We start from the raw sequence: 23,068 nt of genomic DNA, 5'->3' as shown, positions 1-23,068 counted from the left end.
GAGACCAGCCTGAGGGTTGGATGGACTTATTGCATAATACAAAGATAAAAAGAACTGGACTTGAAATCAATGGGACTGGATGTGATATCAGCGTTATCAGTTATTGCATCATGTTAGTCACATTCCAAAATAGCTGTCAGCCACAGTTTTCTAGAAAATGCAAAGTTAATACTTCTAAAATAGAACTTTTGTGAAAAATAAATGAGTTAAATTCAAGAAAATCTCTGTCACAGTGTCTGGCATATCCATCCATCCATTAATTCCTTCATATCTCCATTTACTCAGTGTTGATGAAGCATACTCTTACGACACTGGGAATACTAAGGTGTAAAAGCCAAACAAGCATATGGGGCCATATACTTCATACGTGACAGCTGAATCTGCATTATAAAATAGTTCCAGGCTGAGTGTGGTGGCTCATGCCTGTAACCCTAGCATTTCGAGAGGCTGAGACAGGTGGATCACTTGAGCTCAGGAGTTTGTGACTGGCCTGGGCAACATGGTGAAACTCCATCTCTACAAAATAATACAAGAAACTAGCTGGGAATGTTGGCACACACCTTTGGACCCAGCTAGTTGGGAGACTGAAGCATAAGAATCTCTGGAGCCTGGAAGGGAGAGGTTACAGTGAGCTGAGATGGTGCCACTGCACTCCAGTCTAGATGATAGAGCAAGACCCTGTCTCAAAAATTAATTTAATTTAATTTAAATAGTTCCAGTAAAATTAATATGATGGTAGTACAAAATCAGAGAGAAATTGGAAGAGTAATACTGGGTTTTGCAGAACGATTAACTTGATCAAATTTAATGTATTGAGCAAATGTAGGAAAAGAAAGAGCCAAATTGGATGTGGGAGTCTTTGAGAGAATAATAAGAGGGAAGTTGGAAGAGGAACTATATTAGAGAAAACACCAAGAACGTAGGAAAATGCAGTGTCAAATATGAGATGGCAATTGGACATCCAAAAAACATATCTGGAAGGCATGTAGAAAATGCATGTTTTGAATCAAAATTTGATGGACATATCATTGATATATACATAGTGTTAGAATCTTGAGACTTGGTGAGTTTCCTGAAAGAATGTGAAGAAAAATGATAGTAGCTATCATTTATTTAACATTTATAAATTAAGCACTGTTTTAAGTAATTTACACGAGTTATCTTATTTCTTCCTTGCAGCAGTAGCAGAGGTAATTGCTGTCTTATCCTTAATTTACTGATGGGGAACCTGTGGATCAAGAAATGAAGTAATATGCCCTGTTCAAATAGCTAGACAGAGTCAGACAAGGGATTGCACCTAGGTTTGTCTGACTCCACAGGACAAAGACTTGACTTCAATCCAAGTTAAAAATTGAAAGGAAACGTGTTCCTGGACCTCTGGGGGTGGACGGTAGAGAGTATTCAGAAAAGCTGGGCGTGAGATCATTGGAAGGTATGTTTTATTTTTAAGATGGGGTGAACTGTGCATATTTGAAAAACTGTAAGGAAGACAAAAGAGAGATGGAAACAGGAATCGTTATGAAACCAGAGACTCAAAAGGAAAAATGAAACCTTGTACTTGTATAATTGTTTTCATTTTTCAAAAGGCTTACAGATCTGGTATGCTAAGGTTCCTCTCTCGAAAAGCCCTGTGAGGTTCAAAGGGTGGATATTGTACCCACTTTACAAATAGAATGCGTGGAGACACAGGGCAATCAAGTGACACACCTGTAGACCTGCAGACCTGGATTATGGTCAGAAGATCCTGATGTTCCAATTTCCTGTGTTCTCTTCCTAAATTTCACTAGTAGAAAGTTAGGAACTCTGCAATGCAGACACCAATAATTTAACTTTGGTAGGAAGACCCATGATGGAGATCCTAAAGAAAATGAGATAATGGATGCTTATTTCAGACATTCTTTGATGACCTACACAATGCCAAGAAATATGTGACAGTCTAGACATAGAAAGATGAAAAGGACAAGGCTCTAATCCTGGCAGAGCACCCAAAATAGATGAACAAGGTGGGAAAATATAGCAGTATAGAAAATAAGAAAGAACAACAATAATTTCAAAGGTTTCAAAAAAGGGATGTTGCCAAAGCTGGTTTGGAAGATAAATAAAAGTCTTCTGTGTCAGTGAAGGAGTGGGAACCTTATATGCATGGCATGGGCTAGCTTTTTTGTGCTTGGGGAAAATGAAAAGCTTGTTGCTGCTTAGTGTATGTGGCTGGGAGTTGACAGTGTTGGAACAATGTATGGGAGGCAGATGAAGCAGAACTATGAAATACCTATGTGAAAAGGTTTTGTAGAGTATACTTCAGTGCTTAAGGTCCACCCGGTGCCTACATTTTCCAGGTTATGTTTCAGAACAAAACAATAGATCCTGAGGATAGTAAGATCTTACTAGATGCTTTGCTACATTTCCTAAATAGGCTTAGAAAAATATGAAATACTTCAGTCTCTGCTTGGAGACTTACAGTGCACACCTGTTTTAAAATCACTCAAAAGGCTCGGGCTTAAGGAAAAAATCTGTTTGTGGTAAAAATTTTTGGTGCCCTGTATCACACCTCTGATGCCCACCTCCCAAGCATCTGCAGAGAGGGTAGACAGTTCCTTGCAGGTTCGTAGTGGAAGCTCTGATGGAGAGGAGGGAGTCGTTGACCCCAGGGAAATTCCTCCACTATTGGGGTTGGGAGCCTGTGTATACCCATGACTCCTGTCTTTCAAATGGATGATTCTGGATAGCCTTTTGTATGGTTGTCAGAGGTTCATTTGAAATCAACTTCTCATTGCCTACAGTAGCTACTTCAATAATGTACCCAGATGTTGAATTTTCCTCCATCTCTCCCCTTTCCTTCCCCACTGCCTCTAAGATCACACCACATAAACTATGTCACCCAAGTCTTTTTGGAGGCTCTGGTTTGGGGGAAACAAAACTAAAACACTATTGAACTTTTGTTGAATAAGGTATTATTTTTCATAAGGGTAAAGTTTTATTTTCCTAAGACACACTTTGCCATGGGAGAGGTTTCCTTTAGGGGCTTTATACATAATTAAATGTTTTGAGAATTGGACCAGCAAGAAAGGGAACAAAAAATGGAGGAGACACTTTGAATTTGGGTGTTGGGGAATGGAGCAAGAAATAATGAAAATAATGATTGAGTTTTGAACATGCTGATACTGAAGATAACTAAGAGTCAGTTGTTTATGTTTAATATTCTGATTTAGGAGATCTTCTTAGTGCTTCTGCGTGTGCCATAATGCAGGAAGAAAGGTGTGGTCATTCACTGAACTGGGATTTTTGTATTTTTGTAGTGGGCATGCTTTAATGAGATTTATCAACTAACTGAAACTTTACCACTTGATTGCAAAACTGAATCGTTACATGGGATTCTTTTTTACAGCAAGCTTGTCCAACCTGCAGCCCATGGTGGCTTTGAATGCAGCCCAACACAAATTTGTAAACTTTCGTAAAACATTATGAGTTTTTTTATGATTTTTTTTAGCTCATTGGCTATTGTTGGTGTTAGTGTATTTTATGTGTGACCCAAGACAATTCTTCTTCCAGTGTGGCCTAGGGAAGCCAAAAGATTGGACACCCCTGACTTACAGTAAGGGTGAAAACCATAACTGAATTGCAGTCTTCATTTTGATTGCTTTTCTGGGTATGTTCATTGGGATTTTTCTTAGCTTTTGCATGGCAATGCACAACTTTCTTTTATTGACAGCAACCTGATTCTTTCAAAGGCAGTCTTGTCATTTACACTGCTCATGTAATGATTTAATTTGATAACTACCAATCACTAAGCATTTCAACATTAAACATTAAAGACGTTTAAGGTATTACGTATGGAAGACTATTACATTGCCTGTGTCTGTGTTCCTGGTACAAATTGTCACTACTGGATAGTATTTTTCATTTTAATTGAAGAGGTAACACTTCACCTCATAGCATCAAATAGCGTTGTATCATACAAGTAGTAAAGCTCACATCCAGTTTTCAGTGACAGTGATTTTACTTGCTCTTCATGCTGTGATCACAAGTAGATATAAAGCATTTTGAGGCAGAGCTCTTCAGTTTTTAAATGTTGAGACCGTTTAGTCAGCTGGCCACCATTTCAGATATATTGCCACTATTATGTTCCATTTTAGTTCTTTTAGAGGGAAAATGGCTTGTTTTACTTTGCAGTCTCTTATTGACATCTTTTTTAATATTTCTGTGCCCAATTGCACATATGGCCTTTGCCAGCATTTCCCATAAAATTTTCTACATAGAATTATTTGGTCAAATACATTTAGGATACTCTATAATATCCATTCCACTTTAGTAGACATTATCAGTCCATAATTTATATTAAGGTCTCTGACTTATTCTGCATAAAGAAACTCATTTAACTTGGCTTGACACAAGTTTACTCAAATTTACTTGTTGGGAAATGGTAGTCATTGTTCTGGTTGATTTTAAGTCATACAGAGACAGACTCGTGCACTATACCCCTGCAGTGACACCGAGTGACATTTCACATACTCTGCTTGGTAGTTCACTACCTAGGTCAATCCAGGTGAGAAACCAACACCAACAATATGTAGGAAGGGGAAACAGATTGAGCACAGAATGTCAGAGAAAGTCAGAGTGACCCCAATTTCTTTTCTCCATATGCATTGATTGTTTCCTGGGATTTTCCTTGCCACTGCGTGGGAAGATCAACCTGAAGTGCAGAGCTTCAGTAGGCAATAGAAAACCAGGCCCAATATAGAAAATTAACAGACATGTATCAAGGTGAAGATTTTTATACACCAGAAATGGTCCATGTGAATTTTTACAAAAAACTAGTCACAAGGAGGAGTGTTCTTCCCTAAGCTCTCTCTCTGCACACCTTTCTTTGAGGTTGACTTTGGAGATAACTGGCCCCATGTTGTGACTGGAGCTTTGGACTCTGGTAGAGGAGCACACAGAGCTGATGGCCAGAAGTGGGGTCAGCGAGCCACTTCTGTCCTGTAGGAAATGTGGGGGAAGAGGAAAGAAAATAAAAGGAAATACAGAGAGCTGGATTTTATCTTTGCTTGCTTGCTTATTATTTTTTAATTCAGACTTCCCTGGTTTATACATACTCATTGTGTATGTGTATTTAGTTCTAATTTTATCACATGGGTGTTCATGTGTTGACCACCACAGTCAAGAAAGAGAACAGTTCAGGTCCCACAAGGATCCCTCATAGTACCCTTTGATAATGACACTCCCAGCTCTGCTTCCACCTTCCCTAAACTTGGCAGCCAACAATTTACTCCCATTTCTGTTTTTGTTTTAATTTTTTTAAGAGATGGGGTCTCACTATATTGCCCAGGCTTGTCTCTAACTCCTGGCCTTAAGCAATCCTCCTACCTCAGCCTCTGGAGTTGCTGGGATTACAGTTGTAAAACACTATCCTCAGCACCAAACCCTGTTTCTAAAATTTGATTGTTTTAAAGTTTTACATAAATGGAATCTTATAGTAAGTAACCTTTTGGAATTGGCATATGTTTGTCAGCATCATTTCCTGAAGATTCATCAAAGGGGTTGGGCATATGAAGATTTCATTGCTTTGAGTTGCAGGGTAGCGTTCCATGGTATGGATGTAGCAATGTGCATTTAACCATTCACACATTGAAGGTATTTGGGTTGTTTCCAGTTTAGGGCTGTTACACATAAAACTCTGTGAATGTACAGGTGTTTGTGTGAACAAGTGTTTTCATTTCTCTAGGATAAATGCCCAAGAGTGCAATTGCTGGTCATATGGTAGTTGCATGTGGTTCGTTTTACAGGAAACTAAAAAAAAAAAAAAAAAAAAAAATGTTTTCCTTAGTGGCTTTAACATTTTACACTTAAGAAGACAATGTCTGAATCATCCAGCCTGCTTACATCCTCTCCAAGATCTAGTGCTGTCACTGTTTTGTTTTTTGTTTTTAGCTGTTTTGGTAGGTGTGGAGTGATAGCTCATTGTAGTTTTAATTTGCATTTCCCTGATGTCTAATGATGTTGAACATCTTTTCAGGTCCTTATTTTCCATCTGTTTTTCCTCTTCAGTGAACTGTTTCTTTGTGTCTTCTTCCAATTTTCTAATGGAATCATATGTTTTATACTATTGAATTTTGGGCAGTCTTACTTATTCCAGATACTGTTTCTTTAGTGGATAAGTGGTTTTCAAGTATATCCTCCTGGTTCGTGGCTTTTCTTTACATCCTCTTCACTTGAACTTTCACAGAGCAGAAGTTTTAAATGTTGATGCAGTCTGGTTTATCAGTCCTTCCTTTTAAAGACCATTCAATTGGTGTCAAGTCTAAAAACTCTTTGCCTAGCCTTACATCCCAAAGATGGTTTCCAATATTTTTTAAATAAAAGTTCTATAGCTTTATGTTTTACATTTAAGTTTGTGGTCTATTTTGAGTTGATTTTTAAACTGAGTAAAGTTTCAGTTGATTTTTTTTTTCTATCCTTCCATTGAATTGCATTTTTTCAAAAATCAGCTGAGCCCATTTTTGTAAATCTGTTTCTGGGTTCTCTGTTTCGCTCTATGGATCTATGTGTCTCTCCCTGTGCCACTACCGCATGATCTTGATCATTGTAGCTATATTATAAGCCTCAATATTAGGTAGAGTGATTCTTCCTGCTTTGTTTTTAGTCTAGATTGTTTTAGGCATTCTAAGTCCTGTGTCTTTGCATATAAAATTTAGAATAAGCTTGTCTTTATCTACAAAAGAGAAAGAACAAACCCAAAACCATGCTGGTATTTTGATCAGAATTATATTAAACTTATACACTCGTGTCACTTAATGACAGGAATATGTTCTGAGAAATGCATCATTAGGTGATTTCATCAAACATCATAGTATGTACTTACTATACTCAGATGGCATAACCTACTACATACCTAGGCTGTATAGTATAGACTGTTGCTGCTAGGCTACAGACCTGTACAGCAGATCACTTTACTTAATACTGTAGGCAGCTGTGACATAGTGGTGAGTATTTGTGTTTCTGAACATATCTAAGCATAGAAAAGGTACAGTACAATATAAAAGACAGGAAATGGTATATCTATACTGAACACTTACCATGAATGGAGCTTGCAGAACTGGAGGCTGTTGTGGGTGAATTGGTGAGTGAGTGGTGAGTGAATGTGAAGGCCTAGGACATTACTGTACATTACTGTAGACTTCATAAACACTGTACACTTAGGCTACACTGAATTTATAAAAATATGTTTCAGTAATAAATTACTCTTGGTTTACTGTAACTTTTGTATTTATAAACTTTTTAATGTTTTATAAATTTTGACCCATAATAACACTTAGCTTAAAACACACATTGTAAAGCTTTACTAAACTGTTTTCTTATACACTTATTCTATAAGCTTTTTAATTTTGTTAACCTAGGCCTTCACAGGGTCAGGATCATCAATATCACTGTTTTCCACCTCCACAGCTTATCGCACTGGAAGATCTTCAGGGGAGATAACATGCATGGAGCTGTCATCTCATATAATGACAATGCCTCCTTCCAAAAAACTCCTGAAGGACCTACCTCAGGCTGTTTTATGGTTAACCTCTTTTTTTTAATTTGTAGAAGTAATATATTCTAAAATAACAAAAAAATTATAGCATAGTAAATGCATAAACCCCTAACAATTGTTTGGTATCATTCTCAAGTATTATATGGTATACATAATTGTATATGCAAAACTTTCATGTGACTGGAAGCATAGTAGGTTTTTTACACCATCACCACAAATACAGGAGTAATATATTTCACTACTATGCCATGATGGCTATGATGCCATTGTTGTAAATATGGTCTGGCCATATATGTGGTCCACCATTGACCGAAATGTTGTTTTGCAGCATATAACAGTGTATTAATTTGGGAAGAACAGCAGTTATGTTGAATCTGACAATCCATGTACATAGTATGTGTCTGCATTTATTTAAGCCTCTCCATTTTTTTTCTTTTTCATTAGCATTTTGTAATTTTCAGTATACAGATCTTTTGCATGTTTTGTTATGTGTAAATTACCTGAGTATTTTATTTTATTTGGAACAATTGTGAGTGGTTTTGAGTTTTTAATTTCAGTTTTTACATGTTTATTGTTAGTATGTACAAATTGTAACCTGTGATCTGCTTAACTCCCTTGTATTTCTGATGCTGGGGGGGAAAGCACTCGGTCTTTCACCATTAAATATGATGTTAGCTGTAGTTACTTGTAGGTGTTCTTTATCATCTTAGTTTGTTTTTAAAGTTCAAAAAATTGAGCTATATATAGCTTGACTTACATTTGGGTGACACTTGTAATCTTGCACTAGATATTTCAATGATCTGAAACTTATTAAACATTGACACTACTGTTTTCCCATAGTTCCTAGTGTTGCAAAAAAGGAGAAAAGTTTCGCTGTTCCTTGACTGTAACATATATGTTCTTATACATCTATGTTGCTCCATCTGCCTCAGAAAAATGCCCACCCTGGCCCTCTGACTGCTACTGCTACTGTCTGTCTACTTGGCCGGGTTCTGCTTGTTAAAGGCTTGGTTACAGCTGCAGATTAACTATGCAGTCCTCTGTATACTTACCCCCTTTTCAGCAAAGTGCCACTTAAAATGTGCCATTACAATTAAGTTATTTTTCTTTGTTTCCTGATGTTACATCTATGAACTGGGCATATCAGATATCCAGAACAATATTCCTTGCACTCATGCACTGCAGAAAGAGTATCAATGCATGTATCTAGACCAATGGGCAGATCTGTGCCAGCTATATTTGTGCTTAGGCAAAAGAGATTTTACCTTTGGAGGAGACATTACTGGTTTCCATAGAACTATTCTATACTCTTTTGCATATTCTAGCTAAAATCAGTGATAGAAAACTTCCACACCGTGAAATAATATATGGCAGAAGATAACTAGGAATTGGACAGGAAGTCAGCAATGATGATACATACTTGATCATCAAAAAATAATCTTTGGAAATTCCGTGTATGAGCTACATTCTGATATGATGTACTGCCCCATTTAGCCATTGGGAAACATTTGGATGGTCCAGTTTTGCAGTTCTAACTCAGTTAGTTACATTCCAGAGGCTTAATGTTTTGAGAATGCTGCATTTTAGTTACAGATTTTACAATACTATGTTATTGTATAATTTCTGCTGGATAGCCTGTGGTTAAAATAAGTCCATCAACTGTTTTTTTCTCCTTTATGGGCACACACAAGAGAGTTTTGCTGAATCACTTTACTCCATATTTAAAACTTTGCAATTTAATACTACTTTTCAGTAACAATAATATGAGGCACATAGGCCCTCTTATTTCTCTCTGATATACTGCTACATAGTCCTTAGAATATCCTTAAATGTCTACAGGTTCTGGTTTTATCAATTTGAAGGTAATTATTTTGCTTTTTATATTTTTCAAAGAAAAGTTGAAACTCTCCAAGTTGTATTCTAAAATACATCTACTGTTTCACACTCTGTATAGACACCACTTAGGCAATTTATATAAGCCCTTAAGAGCTGTGAAATCAGTATATTCTTTCAGAAATTGACAGTGCAATTGTTCTGATACAGAAAGTGACACCATAGAGTATATTAACTGTGTAATTCATAAGCTTTTTTTTTGTAAGTCAGAGTTTAGAGAAACAGATCTTTCTTCCTCTTTCCCTATAGACTAAAGCATTTTTGAAAACAAAGTCAACAGAATTTTCTCTCTCCTGTAATTTAAGTTGGAAAGAATGAATCAGTATTTGCTGTACTGGATTGTCATTGGAAGAAATTAAATGTTCTCTAAAAATAACCACTGGTAATCAAAATAGTATTTGCCCTTGATTGCTATTTTTTTAACTTTTTTAAACACTTGAAAAATTCTTTGGATACTTATAATTATTTTTAGCAGCTATAAATAAAAGGGAATATGCTGATTTGAATTACTGTTATCCTTTGAATTCTACGTATTTGATAATTTCCAGAGACAATATACCTTCTACAGAGCCCTTCACAATATGGGAAAAATAGGACTTGTACTCAGAAACTGAATATTTTCACATATTTTTGTAAATAAAAATAATTATAGGTAGAATAAAATCTATTTAGGCTATTTATGATAGAATATTTTAGGAAGGAAATTCATGAATAGTTGGTCATTTTTACAAGTTAAAGCTGAAAGTATTCATGACATGGTGAATCACTGGTGAATGTGAAAGTCGTATTTATGTATATTTTTGATTTAGGATATTTCATTTCCTTTTTTGAATTATATTATCTGGTTGGTTCATTCTGATATACACTTTGCCTTTGGATAGTTTATGCCATTTTTGACACTATTTCAGCAACATGGGATCAGTGGGTATATATTTATGTTGTATTGCTGAATTTCTGGAAGTTTTGATAAAGAAATCAGCTTTTCTACCTCAAAGCAAATAGTTTTCTCTCTAGGTTCTTGGAAAGAGATTTTAAAATTGTTTTCCATGCAGGAACAGAAACCCAAATACTGTATGTTCTTACTTATAAGTAGAAGATAAATATTAGGTACTTATGACCGTAAAGATGGCAACAGTGGACCCTGGGGACGACTAGAGTGGGGAGGAAGGGAGAAGGGCAAGGATTAGAAAACTACATACTGGGTTCCGTACTCACTACCTGGGTGATAAGATCAATCATACCCCAAACCTCAGCATTACACAATATAACCACATAACAAACCTGTACCTGTACCTCCTGAATCTAAAATAAAGGGTGAAATTCTAAGTAAATTAAAATAAAAATTTTTAAAGAAAAGAAGCAAAAAATAAAATTGTTTTCTAAGAGAAAGGAAGGTCTTGGTGCAAAATTTGTCATTTAATTGGCCTTGCTGAAATTCAGTTTTGTTTTGTTTTCAAATCAGATCTTGAAAATTTTAAAACCAAAATGAGGAGTACAGTGTCTGTGCGTGAAGGCCAGGGAGTTGTGCTGCTCTGCGGCCCCCCACCGCACTCTGGAGGTAAGTCAGGCTCTGTTTCTGCTTTTCATATTTATTAAGGTTCAGGGCAAGGCCTGCAGCGCATGTACTGTTATTGCATCTGTAAATTACTCTGAGAAACTTGATAACCTGGGCATTAGATTCTGTCAGCTGAGTTGGAATATGAGGAACTCTACAAAAAATAATCCATCCAGAGAAGTTTCTAAACAATTGACTCATTGACTTTTGGGGTTTTAAAGACAAGAGAGATCACATTTGCTTCAGTTTCCTAATGGTGCTAAACAATGCTTTGTCATTACACCAGTATCATTTGCTTTTTAGTTTTATGCCATGTCAAATTGGATCTTGCTGTTTGTCTGCCTCTCTTTCTCTCTCTCTCTCTCTCTCTCTGTCTCTCTCACATACACACAAACTTGTTAGTATGTGCCAATAAGCCTCTTTATATATGTGTGTGTGTGTGTGTGTATATATATATATATGATATGTGTGTATATTCACATCATTTACATTGGGGCATTGGAAGTGCAAAGTTTATGCTATATTGGTATAAATTGAAATATTACTAGAAATTCAGAACCTTACCAAGATAGTGACCCAGAGTAAAAATGAACTTCAGCACTTATGAAAATAATTTGATTATCTCTCCAGTATGAGCCTAGAGTGCTGGTTTGATTTTCCTATCGTGCTCTCTATTGCAAACTTGGTCACTTGCAGGAACAAAGAGGGCATTATTCATGAATAAATCACTGTTCTCAGAGAAACACACATTTTGTTATTGAGAGGATGAGAATTACTGGGAGATAAACAAGTTAGAGTGGATCTTTCTGACCAGAAGCAAAACTGAGAAGTCTACTTGTCATTATAGTGAAACTTATTCAAAGGAAAACATGCTGGAATTTATTTGTTCTGTGCTATACAAATTACAGTCTTTTCCACCCAGTGAGTTGTCAGTTTTGATCACAAACCCTCAGCCCAATAAAACAGATATCTCCCATCTTCAGGATCTGGCCACTTGAAATTTGTGAACCATCTGGAGACTGCAGAGTTGGAACTTGATTAACAAATAGGATTGCCAGCCATCACGTGATCTGCTGTGGGTTTAAATTGTGTTCTCCAATTTATTTCAAGAGTGTTCATAATTGCTGGAATCTTGACGTTTCAGAAGAACTTTAACTTTGAAGGAAAGCATAGAGCTTCTTGATTGCAAACAAAGTAACTGAAGTCAAACTGTCTTGACAAAAAATTGGGAGTTTGCAGGCTCACATAACTGGGATGATCAAATGGCTTCGAGTAGTGCTGTGTAGTTTTACAAAGACATATGCCATCGAGAAGGACGTGCTGTCTCTCCATGGGGTGTGGGGTTAGTGGATGGCCACCAGTTCTCACTCCTTCCTGGTCTGCCCCAGCTGCAGAGAGAACTTGCCCATAGTCACACCACTCTTGAGGAAGCCACATCTAGTGACTGAGCAAGGCTGGGGTATGAAGGGTCAGCCATTTCTGAACAACACTGGTCATTTCTGATTGAATCCACAGCTTCCTGTCAGGATGACCATGTCTTTGTTGGACCACATCACAGTTCAGTTTCTTTCTCTTCCCAGTTGAATCCTAGTTTTTTTCCTTTCATGGGTTTTGATCATTGATTAAAAGCTTTTATTCCAAACTCTATTTAGGTCTGCTCCCTGAAAACCCAATTTGTTGGATTCAGGGATTGAACCAATTTCATAAACAATCAATTTTTCCCTGTATTTCTTGATTCCACTTCTCTCCATATTGCCTCCATTCCCATGTATATATTCCTTGTGGGAGCACAGGTGGCCTCTGACAGCTCTAAGCTCTGTGATCCTTAATGCTAAATATCCTAATGAAGCAGACACCCTATTTCTCTATGGCTCCTGATTCTTTTAGAATCAGCCCTATTTATGGGAGCCCTGAAGCTGAGGGCTTGAGTCAGTCCACCTACTGACAAGCACTGGAATGAGAAAGAAGCAGTTTCCAAAGGAAGTGTTTTATTATGAGAAAAAAGAGGGAGATATATTAGACAGAAATAAATAATTGCTAAAACTACATCTAGGAAGGAAGTATCAAAATAATTTAAATTTATATTGTCTCAAATGGACATAAAATAATTGCTGGATAGTCTTGGTTGTGATCAGTTTTATAGGTGTTGACCCAATTTAAAATTCCAACTGAGTGGTTTTCTTTAAGTATTATTATGATTAGATACATTCACTGATTGGAAAGGAGGAACTTTTTGGTTGGCTAAGTATGCACACATTGAACATGTCTTAGTAAGCTGTTGGATGAAGCATGTCCCAAAAGATGAATCTATTCAAATGTTATAAAATTGGAGAACTGTTAGCCCATCACACCTATCCTAAGTAATGATATCCTGATTTTTCTCTGCCTTTGGTGACTTTCAAAGGTAGTCCTTTCATTTTTTTTTTTTTTTTTTTTGAGATGGAGTTTTACTCTTATTGCCCAGGCAGGAGTGCAATGGCGTAATCTCGGCTCACAGCAACCTCCACCTCCCGGGTTCAAGCCATTCTCCTGCCTCAGCCTCCAGAGTAGATGTGATTACAGGCATGTGCCACCACACACGGCTAATTTTGTATTTTTAGTAGAGACAAGGTTTCTCCATGTTGGTCAGGCTGGTCTCAAATTCCAGACCTCAGGTGATCCGCCCACCTCGGCCTCCCAAAGTGATAGGATTACAGGCGTGAGCCACTGCGCCCAGTCGAGTCCTTTCATTTTTAAAACACTAGGTTGAGATGACAGTGGAAGTCAAATAGGTGAAGGTGGGAAGAAATCCTCCCAGATGTCAGACATGAACCCATAAGAACCCAGAGCATGCATAGGAGAGCAAATAGCATTGACCAAAAGCATACTTCCCTCAGTTCCAGATTGTGCAGACTTAGATGCTAAAAAATGTGGTGCTCGTTGATCCAAGTGTCTGTAATGCTGAGGTATTCACAATTCACGTCCATTGTCTTAACACATTGGCTTATGAACTTCTTGAGGACAGGCCTATGTTGGTGTTTGTCTGCACCCAAGAGTCTAGTACAAGGCTGGTTTGTAACAAACAGTAAATATTGGTTGAAGAAATGAACACATTCACGTAAGGAATACGTTTTTAAAAATTTGGCCAGTTATACATGCTTTTTGAGAGTTCACTGGAAACTTTGTGGAGATATAATCTTTTAACAGCCAAAATGCCCTGGGTGCCAACCAGACAGGTGCGGGCATTGACAGGTCAGAGTAAACTCTGTCCACAGCAGCTGGTATCAGCCCTGCTTCATCACCTTTTTGACTCATGGCCTTTAATTCAGTAGAGGGTGTGAGCCAGGTCAGAGAGCAGCTGAAGTTGTCACTCCAGGGTGTAGCAGTACAAGCGATTAGGGATTAATCAGAGAGCTCATGGCCTGCACTGTGGCCCATTTGGTTTTCTTCCCACAAAGTCGCACAGTTTCTACAGGACATGTGCTTGCCCTTGTTTGTCTTCCACACTTTGTGTTACCTTTATTATTCACTTCCCATTTCTTCATTTCTTCATCTTGGTTCCTTCTCTGTGGTTAGAAATGTTTAAATTTTGTTATTTTTATGATTACTGAAGATGCAATCATATTTTAATTGTCTGTTGTATTCCCTCTTATATCAGCCTAACACAGTAAGCAAAGAAAGGCAGTAATAATAATAATAATAACCAGCTGGGCACAATGGCTCATGCCCGTAATCCCAGCACTTTGGGAGGCCGAGGCAGGCAGATTGCTTGAGCTCAGGAGTTCAAGACCAGCCTGGGCAACATGGTAAAACCCCACGTCTACCCAAAATACAAAAAATTAGCTGGACGTGGTGATGCACACCTGTAGTCCCAGCTACTCGGGAGGCTGAGGTGGGAGGATCGCTTGAACTCAGGAGGTGGAGGTTGCAGTGAGCTGATCGTAACACTGCACTCCAACCTGGGCAACAGAGCAAGACCCCGTCTCAAAAAAAAATAAAAATAAAATAAAAATAATCATAATAGTATTAGCCTCTGTCTATTGAGTGTTGCTTAGGTGCCAAGCAGTATTCTAGTCCTTTGTGGAAATTACCTGCTAGTGAGGTTCTTTTTGGGTAAAAGTATGGGGAGGAAGATGAGTGACAATGTACAGTAGAGTCTGGAAGCTGAGTCCTGGAGATGCTAAGAGCGTGGGCTCTTAACCAGCCATTGCCTAGTGCCTTGAGCCCAGACTTCCTGCTTAGAAATGGCGCATGAGTCACGAGGCCAGAAACTAAGCTTCAGCGCAAAGCCCTCCAGCTTTTATTTAGGGCTACACTTTGGGAATTTGCAAAGTGTGCCTCAGAGAGGAGGCGGCCAACCTAAAATCACAGAGCTGTGAAGAAGTAAAACTAGAAGCTGGAGGCTCTGACTCATGACCAGGGCTCTTTCTAGTATGGCATGCTCTAAACCAGCACCCTGTTGCTGTTCTCCAAATGAGAAGGCACAGAGTCCTCAGCAGAAGTGACACTGTCCTAAGCCAAAAGCTTCTGATGTTTCAAAATCAGAGGCAGCACAGTTCATGGTTTTGTTTTAATTTTCCAGCCCATTGTTTAACACATCGGCAATGCTTAAAATCACATTAGAAGAAATATCCCCAGAGTTAACTAAATGTTTTGACTCATAGTAAAATTGTGTTAAAATCTTCTCTTAGTGCAGTAAGTTTATAACTTTCTTTTGCTTATTTAGGATAAAATCCAGAAATGTTCTCCACAACTAGATTAGGAAGATAGATGTGGAAAAGGCCTAAATAAGGATCCCAAAGTGTGGAAACTGCATATGTTAGTCGTAATTCCTTAATTCATCTATGTAATTTATGAGATAGTATCAGCAACTTGAGGCAGATTTGCATAAGAGCATTTGCCATTTGTTTGATACTATAATAACAAAAAAAGGATTTTATGGTGGGAGACAATGAGGAATTTTCCTAGGAATCCCTGTAACCTCACAGCAACAGACTACTGTCATCTGAGAGGGTTCTTATCTCCCCATCGTTCTGTGTCATTTTCTGCCACTTCCTAGTCATTGCTTTCTCTGCAGAGCAATCCAGCACCTTTATGAAGCAAGAGGAATTAGCCTCCCAAAATAGGTTAGAAAACTAGGAAATCAAAAGCCAGAAATAGAGGACTGGACATGTATCACCTGCAGCATAATTATTAATCTAGTTATCGGTCATGTGAAAAGCTGGGCGTTCGTGTTAATTACCATTCAGTTGCTGATATCACTACACAATCATTAGACATTCAGATACACGAGAAAAATTACCCTGTTTTCAGTAAGGTCATAAGACTAGTTCATGGGCACCTTATGATAAATATTAATCACTCAGGAATTCATAGGTTAATCAAGTTATTACATACATGCATGTTAATGAAGAGATGAGTTCTGTTCAACAATGGCTGATAAAAATTTATTCTGAGTAGAAGACAGGCTTGAGTTTGTCCCAGTGTTTAATCAGTAAATGACTTTTGTGTCTTGATTCAGCTTTCCATATCTCTGCTATGCACATATTCTTGAAATGGAAGTCTTGTACACTGCCATTCACATATTATAACAACATAGCCCTTGGGATGGAAAAAAGAGAATGTGAGATGCCAAACAGCAGGTAATAGAGGCTGAAGTGACATTATGCTAAAAATTGCCTTGTAAACCCTGATGTGACAAAGGTGAGGACTGTTAGCAACATGCCCAGATGGCATGGGATTTACAACTTAGGTATCAACATCTTTATTTTTTTTTTCTTTGCCCAAGATGGATAGACTGAAAAACAGAAGTCAGCTCAGGTAGCTTAGCTGGGAGAACCTGAAGAAAAGGCACTAAATAGGCATCTTCATCTCTAGGAAGACTTGTCCAGTTGCTAGACTTCATCAACGCAGTGAGACACATGACTAGTGTTTTTAGATGTGATTGTGTCTCAAAACAACAATTTCCTCAAACAATTTAATCTGTAAGTATAATACAGCTTCATCTTAGGCACACAGTTTTCCTTGAACAACACTTTGCTACTGTTCTGCAGGTAATACAGTTAAACTTTACAATGGGCCAGGTGTGGTGGCTCACGCCTGTAATCGTAGCCCTTTGGGAGCATGAGGAGGGTGGATTACCTGAACTCAGGAGTTCAAGACTAGCCTGGGCAACATGGTGAAACCCCCTCTACTAAAATACAAAAAAAAATTAGCCAGGCATGGTGGTGTGTGCGCCTATAGTCCTAGCTACTTGAGAGGCTGAGGCAGGAGAATCGCTTGAACCCTGGAGGCAGAGGTGTCAGTGAGCCGAGATCGCGCCTTGCACTCCAGCCTGAGCAACAGAGTGAGACTCTTGTCTCCAAAAAAAAAATAAAATAATAAAATAAAATTTTAATAAAATAAACTTTAAAACATTAGCATTTTTCAGAATCTTGAAGTCAAGAATACATAATATATGTGTAGGTAATGTCAAAATAAAAAAGATATAGAGATGAATCTCTAAATTTGATGTTTTATTTGGGAAGAAAGAATATGCTTTCTAGCTGGGCACGGTGGCTCATGCCTATAATCCCAGCATTTTGGGAAGCCAAGGCGGGCAGGTTGTCTGAGGTTGGGAGTTTGAGACCAGCCTGGCCAGGATGGTGAAACCCCACCCCATCTCTACTAAAAATACAAAAAGTAGTGGCAGGTGACTGTAATCCCAGCTACTTGGGAAGCTGAGGCAGGAGAATTGCTGGAACCCGGGAGGCAGAGGTTGCAGTGAGCCGAGATCGTGCCGTTGCACTCCAGCCTGGGCAACAGAGTGAGACTCTGTCTCCAAAAAAAAAAAGAATATGCCTTCTGCAGTGGACGTGGTGGCTCACGTTTGTAATCCCAACACTTTGGGAAGCCAAGATGGGAGGATCCCTTGAGGCCAGGAGTTTGAAACCAGACTGGGCAACATAGCAATACTTTGTCTCTTTAGGGGGGAAAAAAAGAATTAAGAATATGTTTTCTGGCTCCCATCACATTTGTATCAGAGGTCACTGTGTAAACTGCTTCTCTAATAGCCCAGTGGTTTCCACCTTCCCTAAAGGAGTAGGTGCAAAAGTTGCATGACAGCAGCACTTATGTCACCACAAACTGCAAGATCAAGACTAGGAAGCGGATGATTGATAGGCTATTGAGAAATTGGCATCTGTACAATAGAATATTACTGCTTATTTATTGCTCCTATCCTGGGGATAGGTTAGCATGTCATGGCAAACAGTTAGGTAATCCATCTGTAGAATGAATGAATCTCAAAATTGTAAACTATTTTTTTGAATATGTCAATACTGATGTGACTATTGACATTTTCAGGAGTTCAGAATATTAACAGATTCATAGTTGCATTAAGACAAGTATGTTCTGAATCGATTGACACATAAACCTTAGCTGCTGTTATATGGATAACTGTAAAATATTTTGATATCTAAAGGAAACATTTGTTGTACTGTATAGACCATTTTGTAGTTGGAAATGGAGATGTAAATCCTAAATTTCTCCAAAGTGCCTGAATGTGGAAGCTGTGAATTTAAAATATTCATTGAGCCTGCCTTCCAACTTTCCTTTTTTTTTTCTTTCTAAATCTGTCCATCCAGGCATCATTCCATCCATCCATCCACCCACTGTATTCATTCATTGATTTACTCAAGTATCCATCAAATAGCTGTTTATTTGTGGAAGATGTGATATGTCTTATAATAAGGTTTTATTATAATAAATATGTTTCTTCACTTGAATAAGATTGATATTAAGTAAGAAAAACTGAGCATATTGCTCATGAAGTTGATAGAAATATATCCAAATTGATACTTGTTGAATACTGCCCGAAACCACTCCCCAAGAGAAAAGCACTGAGTTGAGTTTGCAGGAAATAGGAAGATAGATAGGAATTCTGTCCTCAGGTAATGAAAATGATGAGTTTGCTAGTGACTAGTTAAGCCTGGAATGACAATAATAGGTGCCATTATTATTGGCCAGACACAGAGCTTATTGCTCCTAACAGAACTTCAAGGAAGCGATTACTACTCTTATTCTACATTGACAAGCCAAGGCTCAGAGCAGTTAGGTGATTTGTCCAAACCCATGTCATGGTAGATTTGGGCACCTAGGTCTGTTGCTTTCTGTGTTTTTGTTTTTGTTTTTGTTTCTTTTTTCCTTTTTCTTTTTCAGAATGTCCCTCTGTTGCCCAGGCTGGAGTGCAGTGGCACAATCTTGGCTCACTGCAACCTCCACCTCCCGGGTTCAGGCGATTCTCATGCCTCAGCTTCCTGAGTAGCTGGAACTACAGGCACACGCCACCACACCCACCTAATTTTTGTATTTTTAATAAAGATGGGGCTTGGCCATGTTGACCAGCCTGGTCTCAAACTCCTGACCTCAAGTGATATGCCCGCTTTGGCCTCCTAAAGTGCTGGGATTACCGGCGTGAGCCACCATGCCCAGCTGGTCAGTTGCCTTCTGATGGAAACTTTTCCTGTGCTCACAAACATTATAGGCTTCAATTTTTTTTTATTTACACATTTTCCACCTTCTAAAACAGTGTTTCTCAGACTCCTTTAATAGATACAATGTAACAATGAAAACCTTTTTAAGTACCACCGTTCTGCAATCACACTCACATATATGCATATATGAAGGAGGCAGAGAGGGTACAAACTGGGCACCTAGAGCTAGACTGCTTAGTTCCAATTCTAACGCTGACATTACAAGCTATGGAATTTGGAATAGGTTGCCTAACCTCTGTATCTCTTATTTCTTATCCGTACATGGGGAATAATCACAGAACCTACCCTTATAGGATCATTGTGAATATTTAAGAAGGCAATCTATGTGAATTGTTTGAAATATCTGATTTATTTATACACATGCAAATATACTACCATCTTAATATGTTTATGGAAAAATGTAAAAATTTAAAATATCTAAATAAAAGTAAATCTATGAAGGGGATTAACTGTACTTTCTTTCTGTACCCTGTGGGATTGTCTGGCTGGGAATATCTGTACCCCACTTTAGAAAACATGATTCTAGAAAATGTTTGGGTTTCTTTCCTCCTTGGATTATCTGTGGTTGAGGATGAAAAAGTTCAAACAATTATGTTTAGAGAAAAGGAATGGAGATGGCTTTGAGATGCCCATCATGTACTAGCATCAGTGACCCCAGGGGCCCAGCCAGTACACTGCAACTGACTTCAGCTGATTGGCCCAGGGAGGACACCTGCCACAAGATGAGCCAATCAGATGCTCTCTCCTGAGAATTGACTTGTAAGCCTACAAGTCTGAATTTGAGAGTTTGAAACAGAGCCTTTCTATCATGTAGATTAGGCAGCCAAGAAAGCTGATGCCTCAGGAGCAGAGATGTAGCCAGAAAGAAACAAGAAGAGACCAGGGGCAGAGATTAAGAACGAAAGACTGCCTGGGCTGCAGGCTCCCCAGCTCTCATTTCTTGGTAGCTGTTTTCTAGCCCTTGGGTTCTATGAAACAGCTCATGTCTGTATATCACATTCTGATCCTTAGGCTGACTCTGGTAGGTTTCTGTTTCTTACAAACAAAAGCTCATAACTAATGCAATGGACATCATTTTAGGATGATATGTATGTAGTAATGAAACATGCAAGGGGAATAGGAAATTTAATGTAAAAAATAGAGAAACAGCAGCTATATATTTTGACAGCTGTCCCTGGGGCTGTCACAGCATCCCTTTTGGATTAAAGTCAGCAGGGAACATACCAGAAAGAACTCTGGAAAGAGTCAGGGTCATGGAAACAACTTTGAGAAGCTGGATTCATTCATTCATTACTACTTACACTTTAAGTCTACAGGCGAATTTCCCCCAAGCATCAGAAATGCCCCTGACCACTTCTTACATTTTTCTCACAGCAGCATGGCTTCACACTTCCCCCTTCCATTTTATTCCCAGATCCCCTAACTGGTCTGCAGTAGTAGGATGAGAAAATAATTCTTTCTCACTCTAAAGACAGCCGAGTCTTCTTGCTCTGATTCCATCCACCCACAGACAGAGGAGCCTTAAGCCCATCAAATAATTACATGTGGAAACTCAGGGGCTTAAATCCACTGTTCGAGAGAGAATGCTTCAGCAGAATTTATTCTGACATGGCAGAATTCTGACCTGTATTTTCTGCTTTAAGTAAAAAATTATCTATAAATCAAGAATGGTAAAGGCTTTGTCTCTTATCCCAAAAAGAAACAGAATGACTATTAGTTGATGCTTTTGGTCAAAAAAAAAAAAAAAAAAAAAAAAAAAAAAGACTATAGGAAACACCAGGTGAGATCCAAGAATTGATCTGTGCACTAGCAAGTGGGGGAAATAAAACGTTGGTTACTTCCATTACAATGCATGTGTGTGTACCTGTGTTTTAATTAATATTACACATGCTACTGTAACAAAGAAACCTTACAATGTATTAGATCAATTGATGGGTATTTCTTACACAGATAAAGTCCAAATCAAGTGTTTTTGGTCATAGGGCAGTGTTTTGTAAACTCTAGTGGCTCATTTAGGGGGCTTGTTTAAAATGTAGATTCCACAGTCCCACTCCCAGAGATTCTGGCCCCATAGAGTGGGATCTTTCCTGGAAACCAGCATTCTTTATCAGTGACCCAGGAGAGTCTTGATTCAGATGGTTTTTGAGCCACACTTTGAAACACTTTGCCTTCAAGTCATACAAATGTAAATGCTTTCAAAATCCATTTAAAGGAATAGAGAAATATTTATGCCAGAGCAAGTGCAAGAGTTGAGGTATTTTTGTGGGTGAATTTTATTAAGTAGGACATTTTAAACTCTAAAACAAAGTGAACTTTGTGGCTTACATGGAACATTGATACTCATTTATTTATAAGCTACGTAATTTCCATCTCAGCAGGTTTTTTTTCCCTAAACTTTAGCTGTCTTGGAGAGACAAAAGTATGAGGATAATTTTTTAAAAACTTTTACAAAAATGCTGTCTTGGAGAGCAAAGTTGCTAGTCTGCCTAGTTGTGTAACTGAAATTTCCTGGCTTTCATCCGTCCACCTGCCCAGGTGTGGAGTAGCTGGTGGGTGCTTCGTAGTCAACTGCACTAATGCTCACAGAGACTGAGCACCTCTCTTACCACTTGGTTAAGGTTTTGTAGTTTTTGATCCTCACAGGCACCGCTTGGCACCTCACCCCAGAGTAGCTTGGATTTGTTTTTGTTGTTATTGTTGTTACTGTGCGCCTGTGCCTGCGATTGTTGCTCTGTCTGAAGGAAAACACAGGTTGCTCTTGTGGGAAGGGAATTTCAAAATTGATCCCCTTCCTTTTGAGATGTGGCTTTTATTTAAAACCTGTTTTTCCTCCTTAAATTGAGCAAGTTGGACTTTGAAATGATACCAGGGCTAAAGGTAAGAAATTGTAGAATGAATCATGCATGAAGTTTTCAGTAAGAATTCTTTCACAGAAACTGCACAGTGATCACCTTTCCCTATTCCCACAGGTCTGCAGCAGCCAGGCAAGTGATTCAAATGAAAGGAGGGCTAGGATTTGAGGCTTGGGCAATTATTTTTCCTGGTAACAGCTAAATCTCTAAACAGCGTCATTTACTTTATTTGCATTTTTTAAAATATAGAAAATGCAGTTCTTTTTTGAGTTTATTAAGGATTTGGCACATGCATTTCCCATTTGCTGATTACAGTTCTTACCATGGCTTTTTTTCCTAACCATGGCTAAGTTAAATTCATTAGACACAGACACATTTTGTATATAAAACACATGGAGATATTTTTCACTATTTATGTGAAATTTGCTCTGCATCCATCAGCTTTCACTAGGTTATGTTGCAGCAACAAACAACTCCAAAGTCTCCGAGGCATCTAAGAATAAAGATTAATTTCTTATCCATGTAGCCTCTAAGCGGTGGGTTGGCTGAATCTGTATTCCATGTGATTTTGTTGTTTTGGGAAAGAGTGGTCCCAACCTGGGACATGTCATTTTCATGACACAGAGAAAATAAAGCTGTCTGAACTATGCAAGCGGTTCACAGGGGTATATACATCACTTTTGTTCATTCCATTTTCCAAAGTAACTGTTATGGCCAGTGCTGA

At 38.3% G+C, this 23,068-nt stretch overlaps 1 protein-coding gene across 2 annotated transcripts in view; it reads left to right on the top strand.

The window, feature by feature from the left end:
- CNTN3 (contactin 3) overlaps positions 1–23,068 on the top strand; it is a 340,485-nt gene that overhangs the window by 170,071 nt on the left and 147,346 nt on the right. For both annotated transcript variants that reach the window (XM_050778567.1, XM_050778566.1), the window contains exon 5: positions 10,887–10,982. In XM_050778567.1, coding sequence (XP_050634524.1) covers positions 10,887–10,982 — 96 coding nt within the window. The remainder of the gene's footprint in view (positions 1–10,886; positions 10,983–23,068) is intronic.

The sequence above is a fragment of the Macaca thibetana genome, chromosome 2, assembly GCF_024542745.1.
Source record: "Macaca thibetana thibetana isolate TM-01 chromosome 2, ASM2454274v1, whole genome shotgun sequence".
Taxonomy (NCBI): domain Eukaryota; kingdom Metazoa; phylum Chordata; class Mammalia; order Primates; family Cercopithecidae; genus Macaca; species Macaca thibetana.
This window is presented reverse-complemented; position numbering and strand designations above follow the sequence as displayed.